This window comes from Etheostoma cragini, chromosome 15 (genome assembly GCF_013103735.1).
Source record: "Etheostoma cragini isolate CJK2018 chromosome 15, CSU_Ecrag_1.0, whole genome shotgun sequence".
In the NCBI taxonomy this organism is placed as follows: domain Eukaryota; kingdom Metazoa; phylum Chordata; class Actinopteri; order Perciformes; family Percidae; genus Etheostoma; species Etheostoma cragini.
Window position 1 is genome coordinate 17,855,547 of NC_048421.1, and position 12,201 is coordinate 17,867,747.

General features: G+C 37.9%; 3 protein-coding genes across 6 annotated transcripts in view; 1 reads left to right on the forward strand and 2 right to left on the reverse strand.

The window, feature by feature from the left end:
- Positions 1–3,446, reverse strand: part of LOC117958776 (protein SCO1 homolog, mitochondrial-like) — a 9,083-nt gene extending 5,637 nt beyond the window's left edge. The window contains exons 1-4 of the mRNA XM_034895404.1: positions 3,107–3,446; positions 2,622–2,723; positions 905–995; positions 132–329 (exon numbers count right to left, since the gene is read on the reverse strand). Coding sequence (XP_034751295.1) covers positions 132–329; positions 905–995; positions 2,622–2,723; positions 3,107–3,277 — 562 coding nt within the window. The 5' untranslated portion in view covers positions 3,278–3,446. The remainder of the gene's footprint in view (positions 1–131; positions 330–904; positions 996–2,621; positions 2,724–3,106) is intronic.
- Positions 3,447–3,575: 129 nt separating this feature from the next.
- On the reverse strand, positions 3,576–6,814 carry tmem220 (transmembrane protein 220). Its single transcript, XM_034895405.1, has 6 exons — positions 6,349–6,814; positions 6,215–6,244; positions 6,078–6,138; positions 5,277–5,400; positions 4,045–4,104; positions 3,576–3,948 (listed from the first exon to the last, which is right to left on the reverse strand). Exons 1-6 carry the CDS (start codon positions 6,448–6,450, stop codon positions 3,816–3,818), a joined length of 510 nt encoding a protein of 169 aa, XP_034751296.1. The 5' UTR covers positions 6,451–6,814; the 3' UTR covers positions 3,576–3,815.
- Positions 6,815–8,013: 1,199 nt separating this feature from the next.
- The window catches only part of map2k4a (mitogen-activated protein kinase kinase 4a), a 14,530-nt gene continuing 10,342 nt past the window's right edge, over positions 8,014–12,201 (forward strand). Inside the window, exons 1-3 of one of the 4 annotated variants that reach the window (XM_034895400.1) lie at positions 8,014–8,478; positions 9,327–9,362; positions 10,319–10,351. In XM_034895400.1, the coding sequence (XP_034751291.1) occupies positions 8,328–8,478; positions 9,327–9,362; positions 10,319–10,351 (220 nt within the window). In that variant the 5' untranslated portion in view covers positions 8,014–8,327. Of the gene's footprint in view, positions 8,479–9,326; positions 9,363–9,688; positions 9,828–10,318; positions 10,352–12,201 lie in introns of those variants that run through there. The other 3 variants (XM_034895402.1, XM_034895401.1, XM_034895403.1) reach the window with 3 other exon arrangements.

Genomic DNA, 12,201 nt, shown 5'->3' on the forward strand with positions numbered 1-12,201 from the left:
AGGCAGTTCTGAAGGCAAAAGGGGGTCCAAACCGTTACTAGCATGGGGTACCTAATAAAGTGGCCGGTGAGTGTATATTGCTCTTTTATTCTTGCGTATCATAATTCCTAATTAAAATAGTTTTGAATTACCTATTTCATCCACCACTTCAATCATTTTTTCTATTTCATCCGGGCAGATGTCGGGGCAGTGAGTAAAGCCAAAATAGATGAGGACCCACTGGCCGAGGAAGTCCTCGCTCTTGGTGGGCTTGTTGTTGTGATCGATGAGCGAGAAGGGACCGCCCAGCGCCGGTCGACCAATCGATTTGGTCCGCTCTTTTTCAATCACTGCAAAGATGAAAAAAAAGTAACAATTAGGGATTCAGCCCACGGGTCAGTATTGGCTAGCACTTGATTTCACTAAACAATGTGTTTAATAAATATAAGCCAAAGATCTATTAACCCTTGTGATGTTCTCACGGGTCAAAAACTGACAAATTTGACATTTTCGTTCCTTTTTCAGACCTTTAAGTTTTCACTTACACCACCTCACTACCACTAGTTTTACAGTACTTTTTGGAATTCATAGTCAATAACCCTCATTTATATAGAATTATACCTAATATTTGAGTTAAAAGAGCAGAAATTACTAATTATTTTGACGGCTAGTAAGATCAGAGGAACGTACAGATGAGTTTACTCAGGAATGAAAGTGATCAATTGTATTTGCAAAGAGTGTTTTAAAGAATCCAATCAATTTTTTGTGGTAATTTGGTGAAAAAGAAACCCATTTTTTAGATATAGACATTTTTTAAAGGGGTCAAATTTGACCCGAGGACAAAAGGATGGTTAGGTTGTTTTAAGTTATTAACATATTAAGTTGACATTTGTGCACACTGTAATTAAAGTGGTAAAATACTTACGTTCTTCCTTTTCTTTCTTGAAATATTTCATCGCTCCAAGCAGAGTGCCTCCAATAGCAAATGTTATCGCCAAAGATTTCCACGTCACCGGCTTTAAAGAGGAGACAAAGAGAAAACTAAATCATAGAGGAATATTTGCATTCCAAGACAACTGCTCCTTTAGTCTGTTTAAGCTAAACCCTGGTAATCAGTCTCCTTGCTGTGTTCTTCCCAGTCTGCCTGAAGCAGATGTTCAAACATTTGATTAGGTTTTATTAAAAGAGGGATAATAATGAGCTTATTTTACTTGTTAGTAAAACTGTAAATATTCTCTCTGTGCTCAAAATAAAATGAATTATTCAAATAGCAAGTTATGGTGTGGGTCCCATGTGTTACATAATGTCATAACTTGGGAGTAGAAGTGGGGATTTTACATGTTTCATTGGTATTTTAAAAAGGCTGACAATAGTCTAATTTAAAAATAAAATGTCCCTGCCAATTATGTTTTACATGCTGTTATATCATTAGCTGATGCTGTGGAGGGTTTTGAAAGGCCAAAACAATGTATTTCTGTGAATGAAGACACACTCCATACTATAGGAGAAGGAATGAGGTCTTACCTTTCCATTTGACGTCAACCCTTTGTGTAATGTAAGTCGCTTAAAGCAAGCTTACGTTTCACCCCCACTTACACACATCTGGATCAATTTGGGGTTCGGTTTCTTGCTCAAAGACACGTTGACATGTGGACAGGGGGAGCTGGGAATAGAACCTTCCACCCTTTGAATACTGGTTGCCAATTTCTAACTTGATGATGATTAATGACATATTTACTGCCAGCAACATGACACGTTTTCAAAACACTTCTCTAGATGCACAAAATGGTTAATGGACACTCCATATAGTATTATATTTTCTTTTATTTGCTGTAATTAGGTCCCTATACTTTGTTGTCCCACAAAGGCAGGACATTTGTCTTTGTCTAACAAAAATAAAATCTATAAAACACAAAATGCATCAAAACAATAACATCACAGAAACACATGTGCAGAAGATGATACAACGTATACAATATCATAATATAATAATAGTTCCCAGCGTGGGATATTTAAGTGATTTTTGTTTATTGTATTAGCTGTGCTTGGTACTAAGGATCCCCTGTACGCCTCAGCAAGATCTGGATTTTTAATTATTAAAACTATATATTTGTAATACTCTCAGGTGAGACCCCACCGTTTTTTTCTTAATTATTGATCTTTTCGAACACACGCAAGCAACAAATATGAAACAAATGGCATACCATTTTAATACATTGATTATAAAATTTACTTTCTTGTTTTATTTTGAAACACCTCATCCCGTCCACTTTATTTCATGGATTTTAAAGTTGACATACATAGACTGCCAACACATTTAGAAATCTCGGTCCCAAACATTTGCATTACCTTTTATAAACCTGTATCAGATAAATGATTACACAGGGCACACGTCTGATCTCTACAATCTGACAAATACACTCACACAAAAAGCACCAAAGGCAGTTACTGTTTATTGCATCTGCAACATAAACCAGTTGTTGCATCCTGACAAGTAATGGCTCTACTACCTGAAGCCTTTAAATACTCCCTACTTGAGTCTTAAACCACAACTGTTTATTAATCACTTAATTCATATTTAATTGGAGTTAAGTCATGTTCCACTAAGGGGTTACAACTTTAACATAAACCTTGCCACTTACCCCAGACTTCTTCTTATCCCCTGATGAAGGCGGTGGAGGTAACGAGGCAAATGGTCTCGAGTGTTGAGTTGTTCTCCAGGTGTTCCACTGACTCACAGTCACCTGTTAACGAGTAAACACAAGAATAACGACATGTGGTTAAAGCCTTGCAGCCCAATATAGAGCCATAGCGGCATAAAACTACACATCCAGGGCATTACGCCAAACTCCATTCAAATATTTGCTAATTTAGCTAAAGTCGCTAGTGTTGCAGGATGGAGACAGGTGGCGTGACTAGAGATGCTTAACAAATTAAACTAATATGTCAAACTAAAATTAGTATAAACGTTACATGGTGGGTTGGGCGTATTCACAATTTTGATAAATGTAGTAATGAACGTCGTGTTTTAGCGAGTGTGGCTACGTGTTTGCCAAGAGAACGCTAATTTGCTACATTTCGGTACGGTCTCTGGTTACACCTGATATCGACAGCTAGCTTGACCTACCGGGCAGCAGTGAGCTCTCCGCGGTGACAGTGCGGGTTTCAGTCCCGCTCCTTTCCGTAAAACATTGTGTACGAGTCTGGCCGTTTGGGTCTGGGTATACGTTTGTAAGAGTTTAACGTTACTGTGGAACAGCCGGCATCCCGGGCTGCCATATAAAACACACAGCGCCATGCGTACACCTTGACAGAACCGCTGCCGAACCGAGGAAGCGGTTACAAGTTTACAAAACGGGAAAAAGGCATACTAACCAAACCGCTGTTCTGGAGTCAGTTCTACATACTCGTGATAACGTTAAATGGTGCATTACGAACTGAAGAGACTGGTCTCAGATCAGTCTACAGGTAGCCCTTATTAAACACAGGAAATTACGTCATTTTTCATCTTCTTCTATTATCCTTTTAGATTCAGCGCTCGCTGCTACCCCCTGCTGAGCGAAAAATCTTATTAAAAACAAAAAAAAACAATTTAAGATTTATTTTGTTTTAATATTTTACATTATGTATATATTGTACTTCCTTGACTGAAAAAAAAATATATATATATCAATTTCACATGAGATTAAACTTTAAAGAGAAGAGAGTTTGCAGAATGCATCTTAGGTGTCATGTGATTCTGTCAAAAGTAAATGTTTTCCTTGAGCAGCATTATTGTTCCAGGACAACATGACACAATTAATATTAAATCAGACAAAACAGTAAGAAGTTGGTGTCTAAATGGCAGTTTTACAATGTGAAGGCCAGTTTGCTGTCAGCTCCCTGTTGACGTAGTAGTAAAGCCAGGCCACAAACGGGAAGACCGTGATGGCACCAGCTGTGGAGACTCGGAGCATCCCGACTGGAGCCCTGCCAAACAAAGGTAGGATCAAGTTAAACATACTAATAATAAAACAAAAGCGTTTTATGAAAGCACATTTATTTTAAGAAAGATCTTAGTGTTACCTTCCAGAGTGGCGACACATGAGAAGCCAAACGATGGTCAACATGAGACCAGAAAATTCTCTAAAAGGAGCAAGAAACATGCACATTATTATTTTTACCTGAATCAGATCTCCTTATGATTTCATGAGTTTTTTTTAATTTTTTAAATATAATGTATTTGATAAACTAATTCATTATGGCTAGAACGGGTTTGTAACCCCCCATTCATTATCATTTAACCCTTGTCTAGTCGTCCTGGGTTAAAAAAAACGGACAAAGAATTGACATTTTCTTCCCTTTTCCAAACTTTTTTAAAGTTTTCACTAACACCACCTTACAAGCTTTACACTCTTTTTTGGAATCCTCGGTCAATAACCCTCATTTATATAGAATTATACCTATTATTTGAGTTAAAAAGCAGAAATTATGAATTATTTAGAGTGATAGTTAAGATCAGAGGAACGTACGGATGAGTTTACTCAGGAATGAAAGTGATCAATTGTATATGCAAAAAGCGTTGTAAGGACGTTTTTTAAATGGGTCAAATTTGACCCGAGGACAGGAGGAGGGTTAACTATGTGTAATAGTCAGATCTCCAATCATAAAAATGAATATCCGTATGCAGACTTAGAGTTAACAAAAGTTCCCCTGGCCTTTATAATAGTCATAAAGTAGAGTATACATATTCTCAAGTGCAAAAAATGTACAAACAAGTGTGGAATGCTTGTTCGAGGACTACAGTGCTGTTTATAAACCCCAGTCTGGTCCTCCAGGGTCAAAATTAACACGTTTAACTATAACTTATTAATCTTTTGTCACTTTATACAATGTTTTTGCCACTTTTCCCCCCCATCACCACCAGTATACTCACCACTAGAAGCAACGTAATAACACTAGTTGAACAATAATTATTTTAATTCATGGTCAATAAACCTCATTTATATGAAATTATCTAATTTTTGTGTTAGAAAAAAGCAGGAATTATGAAGTTAAGATCAGAGAAACAATTACTAATCACAGACATGTCAAAGATTCAGTCAGGATAGTACTGAATAAAAACACCCAAAATTCAATGAAAGTAGAGATCTGATCCTTCATATCACTTGCGAAGAGCATTTTATGGAACCACGTTATTTTGGGGCAATTTGGCTAAAAGAAAACCAAAGTTCTGATGTAGAAATTTAAAAAAACAAAACGGGACAACTTTGGCCCAAGGACCACAGGAGGGTTAAGTAAAAGACACAGATCTATACCTGCCCTGCTCCTGTTGGAAGATCTCTGTGATCCGTTCTTTGTAAAGTCTCCATCCCAACATGGCAACAACGGAGCTGGAAACCATCACATGGAGATCAGCAACACGCCTCCAGGGCAAAGTCTCTGCAAAGAAAAATATGATATATGAGATCTGCAGTATCTTGTGGCCTACTGTTCAAAGGGTTAAGCTTTTTATTCAAGATCCAGTTCAAAACAATGGCTCACTGACAATCTGAGCTGTCAACATCCCCCTTAAACCTTAGACCTGCTCCTGCTGCACCCTGCTGGCTTCTTGCCTTGTGTGTGTGTGTGTGTGTGTGTGTGTGTGTGTGTGTGTGTGTGTGTGTGTGTGTGTGCGCGTGTGTTCATGTCTTGTCAGCTATGTTTCTAGTGTATATTTAACTTCACCTTTCTTATATTTAACTTTAACAGTAGTACACCGAATGTATAATATATTGTAATGGTTATATTCTTATGTAAACATGTAATTTTACATTTTTTAGGGTGACTTTTACCATCTGTCTAGGGACTGCAGATGAAAAATACCATTTTGGTTATCTCTAACGTATTGACAAAAATGTCCATTAAAATGCACTGTCCCTGTATAAATATATATATTTAAAAAAAAATCCTTATAAAGCCACTTGATGACGCTATATCAGCAGTGAGGGGGGAATCACGTGTGGAAAACAGGAAAGGAAACTCCGAAAGTTACTGGGGTTCAATGTAATTAATTAAGATTTTAATCTTTATTTATTAATTTTTAATAACTTTAATAACCCACCATTGTGTAGGCCTACCTGTCAAACGGGGGCTCAAGCCAATGAGTGCACACAGGACTGCAGGGACACCGTAACCAACCTGCGACACAATATAACACATCTCATAAATATAATGCCCAAAGAACAAATAACGTGCCAAATAATTGTAATCTTACCATCCATAACCCCGCGTCTGGATCATTGATCTAGAGTCAACAGACAATACATCTGGTCAATAATCACGAGTTATGTATAAGAAACATTAAGGCCGCTAGACAAATAAATAACTGAATGAAAAGTGAACGCTCACCTGTACATATGTTGCAAGAGCGAAGAATAAAGACATGAACAAGTTGCAGACTCGCCAAATGACAGACAGCCATGAGTTCACCTCTTGACAAACTTCCCCCATTGTTGTTTTTAAGCTTTCCCTTCCCCACCCGGGCCTGCGGGACGCGTAGACATCAGAAACCAACGCTGACCCAGTCCTTCACGTCTGATTAAACAGGATGAGGGGTGGTTTGATATCAACTACTTCTGCACGTTGCACTGGCATGTTTGGACATAAACCACACTCCACTAATGATTTAATACCTCCATCTCCAAAGCGAGTCACATACGTAGTCAAAAGCCACTTTTTGACCTGATTTTAGCACGTAAACCATCATTTTACACGGATTTTCTTTTGTTTTTGCAATTTTCGGTTGCATAACTGTCAGCACTACACCCAGTATACAGTCTTATAATCACCATAGCGTTTTTATATACCAGAACTATCTTCTAACGTGGGAAAAAGGCACAGTACAGATCTATTTTATTTAACTACGTTGGATTAAAGCTTGGACGTTCTCTGCCTGACTGCTCCGTACAGCAAAACGAGCACACGTTCTCCAAGACCGCAGTGATGTCAAGGCACCCACAAGGCACACATATGACTTCCGATATTTCTTTACAAAATAAAATCCTTGTTGACACTACATTTTGAAAATATGTATTTTTCATACCTTTCTTTTTATTATTATTATTAATTATTATTAAACAACTTAAAAAGGCAAAACATTTTAAACATATAAAGAGACAGAATAACAATACCAAAAGCTCAAAAAGTAGAATGTGTGTCCATAAAAAATAAATAAAAACCCAACTTAATGGTATACAGTTTACTGTATGTATTAGGGGGTCCTTGATCTGTCTCTTTCAGTTAAGGTGTCCTTATATCAAAAAAACATTGAAGACCCCTGGTCTACATAATTCAGAAATGCGCCATACAGCATAACGAGTACTTTACTTGCTTTGGGCTGCCTACTTTACATTTTGATACTCAACGTCTGTACTCCAAACCTGTTGAAAGTTTTTTTTTCTAAATCTAAATACTTCTTCCACCCAGTATGCCAATACTTTTTTTTAAACATTTTTTTTAGTTAATGACAAATTAAAAAAGATTCAGTCATTACAGCTCAAAACATAAAACTATGAAGGAAGAGATTGCAACTTACATACTATGAGACCAGATAACAGAAGTATTAATTATTCCAATATAAACTGAGCCAGAAAGTGAAATAAAAATAATAACAAATTAATATATACAAATAAAAATGTGACAGATTTACAAACCTTCTTATCAATATTGACAACAGATGTTCTTAATTAAATAGATTGGAGTATATATCAGATATAGTATAGCTTTCTTATTTGGTACTAATTTAAATATTATATTTTGGTACTTAGTTTAAAACATGGTCTTGAATTTGAAAATTTCAATTTATGAGCATGAAACTTCCCTAATAAAATAAAAATATTAACAATATTACATACATTTCTATCTTTACATTTAAAATATGTAATAATATGTTTCCCTTCAAGTGTGCCAGCATGCCAATACTTTGTTTTATTTTGAAACAAACACAGCACGACATCCGGTACAGTCTTCGCTAACTCTCGCTAGCTTGTCGTCAGCTTTGGGACGAAGTTGTGGGTGTTGACATGTCAGTGTCACTTGGTCAGCTGATTGCGGCTCTTAAAGCTTCTTGGCTAGTACTGCTAGCCAGCTTAGTTAGCTTAGCCTAGCTGGATGTTTGTTTTTGTTAACGTTACTCCATAGCTACCTATTAACGTAGTCCGAAACTTCTTACAATTCTTAACATTTCAACGCATTTTAAAACTACTCTACAGTCGCCACCGGACCGTTTTGCGGCCTGAAGTTGCCGTTAGTGGGGCAGCAATTATTGTGGCAGGGAGGGAAGGGTGAAGTTGCTCTCCGTGTATCTGCATTGCAGCCCGGTGCTGCTGATGGAATTCAAACACACAACAATGGCGACTCCCAGTCCTAACAACTCAACAACATCTAGCAGCCACAACAGCAGCAATAACGCAGGATCTGCACCACACCATCATAACCAATCCCAATCTCAGCACATTACTACAATGAGCAGCATGCAGGGTAAGTGGAGCTAATGGAACTATCTGCTTGTAGCTGGAAGCTTCCATTCTGCTGCAGTGAAGGTTAATGTTAGCAGGGCTAGCCGTGGGAGGCTCAGGCTACTCCCAGGAATGAAAGAAATATTCCCAAAGGAACGGATAGCAGCTTTATATTTTCAGGTACTTGCTGATTTGTCAATTGTAATAAATTGGAAAGTCAATTATTTTAGTACGAAATACGTTTAACGTCTTATTACCATTTTGATATGTCACATTCTGTTCTCTCCCGTCTGGGGGAAATCTCGCCAAACTCCGTTTCAAAAATTGGCAATTGAACGTCGCAACTATGGTTACACATGTTATAGAAGCACATCAAATCATTCTTTTCTTTGAAAATATTTTAAACCGTAAATATGCACTATTCCGCATAGATGTAATCAGTGTGTCATCGTGTATTTGAATTGCAGCTCCCATGACGTCTGTTATTCCTAAACGAGGCTCCATGCGTCTTCCGCACAAAAACAGTGGATTGCACTTCCCTTCTCACTCTGTCAGTGTCAACCATGCCGAATGGATCAGATTACTTTCACCGTTAAGAAATGAGGCGTGAATCCATGATCAATTGGGTGTTTGGGGTTGGCAATATGCAAAATCATTGAATTGATTGTAAATATTGATGGGATCCATTCATTAACGCACCATTTGCCACATTATTTAGCATGAGTGAGAACATGTAAGGAGTGAGAATCCTGCTCTGGGCTTTTGAGATGTAAACCACAAAATTCTCTTCACTCGAAACACAAAATCGAAATTAAATTCTCATAATAGTGCTGTATTTCTGTTCAAACGATGTCTCATTTTAACTTTCAGAGTCCAACACCTGCTGGAGATGTCAGAGTGAAACAGGTAGCTACACACTTTACTGATTCCGTAGATTAGAATAAGCAGTTTTGATTAGAAATCCAGTTTACATTTACAAAATCACAAGTTCTGGGAAGCAAAATGCATAAAAGATAATGATTTTCATACATAGATAAGGTTCAGTTTGTATATTAAGCACTTTGAGTTATTTTTTGATTAACTTTCACCTGTTGGCTCAATTAATTAATATCGTTTGATGTATAACTGAGATGCATGCTGATTTTGTTACCCATGGTTCCAAAGTAATATATGCTACTTTAAGACATCCTAAGTAAGTAATAATAACAGTAATAATGCTTTGATTTTATAATCATACCCTATCAGGTATCTAATATGTAGCCCTGTTGTATAATCCTGTACTTTAATTCCCATTTCCCTGACCATGTTTCACCTTTTACCTTACTGCTGCTAACTAATGATTTCTAACTGGTGACATGATGCTGAATGATGGTGAGCTGTCCCAAGAAAATGTTTATTAAACTCTAATGTGTGTTTCCACGATGGTAATCCATACTCATTTGTAGATCCCTTATTATTTCAGTTTCATCTGCAGTTAATTTTTCCTCTCTATCTTTTTGCTGTTCCACTGACTGACATACTTCACCAAACTCCCACTTGTTTCATAATGCGTGTGCATGCTAACGCATTACCCTCCAGATGATGCATCTAACCTGCGCTAGATGTGTTTGACGTGTCAGCAAAGCAAGGCCAATTTCTGAGATTACTTGTCACCCCCCCTCCCCCCCAAAAAACCGCGGGATTCTTTGTAGTCCTGTTTTTTGGGGGTGAAACGGACGCCTTTTTTTTTTTCTTGCAGGAAGAGATGGATTCAGATGAGGGAGGTGACATTAGGTCTAACTAACAAAGCAGTCTCTCTTAGAGACCACATAACACGTGAAGGTGAAATATGAAGAAAATAAACGCTGTCTTCTCACCTCTAGGGTTTCAGATAAACCTGTCTGGAGCTCCCCCAAGTAAGCCAAACCTCTTTTGCTTCAGCACCAACAGTTCTCATCCCTTTGTTTCCGCCTGACAGTCTGGTATGGGGGAGTCTGTCCTGCTGTTCTCCACTAATCCAAGTCAAGACTTCTGATGGGTTCAAGTAGGCTTGTGCCGGTAGCTAATAGCTCAGCGCTTAACATAACTTCCTCAGATAACGGGATACAATAAAGCTGCAACAATTCTTTTTTTTGTTTTTGTTTAATTTTATAAATCCCTAAAAATGTACAATGTGCTGCCTAAAAGTGCAGTTTGATTTCCTTCTGATTAAGCAACTTCTTGCCAAAAACAATTACAGGTAAGTTGTATTTTCGGCACAAGCCTAAAATTAAGAGCTTCCATTGATATTTTGGCACAAGATCCTCTGAATGTTTTTTTTTTTTTTTACTGGCCTTCCTCGGTGTGAGAGAAGAATCCTCCCGACTAAACTGTGTTTTTGTTAATTCAGTTGTAACGGAGGCTCTCCCTAACTGGTTTTCAGTGTGCAACTAACAAGCAAAAGAAGTGCCTGTGGTGTTGTCACCTTTTCTTTTCCACCGGGGTTTCTTTGTTTTTTGTAGTTTTTATTGGCATGGGTGCACCTGAGCATAGCACTTGCTTGTCGAGACACGGTACACACACACTCCAGAGTTGTCATTTCAAACGATGTTTTGCATTCAAGCCGATTGGAATTCAAGTGCCCACATTCTTGTGGTACTTTGGGTGCAACGGTGCGAGCGTGGAGCGCTGGCCTAGGATTGGAAGGTGAAATCAAAGCAGTTGGCCTTGAGAAGCATGGCATTTATTTATTAAGTGGTTTCTTTTTCCCCTTTTATTTTGTGTTTATGTGTGTGTTGGTGTGTGTGTGTGTGTGTGTGATATCTGTTAATGTAGGTGTTTGGGGTTTTAGCAGCATGCTACGGTTCTGTTTCTGCATCAAATATAGGATTTACAGATATGAGTAAGAAAGCAGTGAATTTGGTTCTACTGAAATCTTCAGGGCAGGTGACACAGATAAGATCGGGTCGGGCGATATGACTACTCATACGCTGAGATGATAGACATTTTCAACTGGCGTAGTCGTCATATCGCAAATCAGAGAGCAGAATGAAAAGTAGAAAAGTAGGTTTCTCAAATGTGGAAAGCGCTTTAAGAATGTGGAAATATATTTTGAGAGATAACCCCACCACTCTTAAGACCCTCACACACTGGGTGTGTGAGGAACAACAGACACAAAAAGGGTAAAAACTCACCTGCATCAAACTATTTAGAACAGCAGCGATTAGAATATGCGAGAGTTTTTCGATAAAAGCTTTGAATATTTGTGCCAGCTCATTACATTACATATACCCCGGCTGGTTCGACAGTCTGAAGTCCTTCTCGGGATGCTGCTCAAGCAAAGAATTCACGGTCTGCGTGAGAGTACTCATGCCAAAAACTACAGTTTTGCAAAAAAAATGTTCAGGTGCAAATTATTGGCACCCAAAAAAATGGCCCTGGTGTGTAAATGCCCTAAGGCTTTTACAGTAACTGGATTAAAGTCATAATGTAGACAGCTTTTTTGAAATTTGAATTGATATTTTAAATGCTTATTAATGTATAGTACTAGGGTGTTATTCTGCAATTTCCTCATTGTTAAGAAATTCCATAAAAAGACCCAAACTAGCAATGTTTTAGTCTCAGTTGTTCCTATTGCATAGTTACACTTTGACACAAAAACAGCTGGTCACTGTAGTTTTTAGCAACAAACCAGAGTAAATAATTCTTTTGTTGGGAACGTGTGTGTGTGTGTGTGTGTGTGTGTGTGTGTGTGTGTGTGTGTGTGTGTGTGTGTGTGTGTGTGTGT

Excerpts from the sequence above, each read along its gene's own strand:
- tmem220 (XM_034895405.1), bottom strand. The coding sequence starts at position 6,450 with ATGGGGGAAGTTTGTCAAGAGGTGAACTCATGGCTGTCTGTCATTTGG. Across the intron at positions 6,139-6,214 it reads CAGACGCGGGGTTATGGATG|GTTGGTTACGGTGTCCCTGC; the intron begins GTAAGATTACAA and ends ATTGTGTCGCAG. Across the intron at positions 3,949-4,044 it reads ATGTGTCGCCACTCTGGAAG|GGCTCCAGTCGGGATGCTCC; the intron begins GTAACACTAAGA and ends TTTGTTTGGCAG.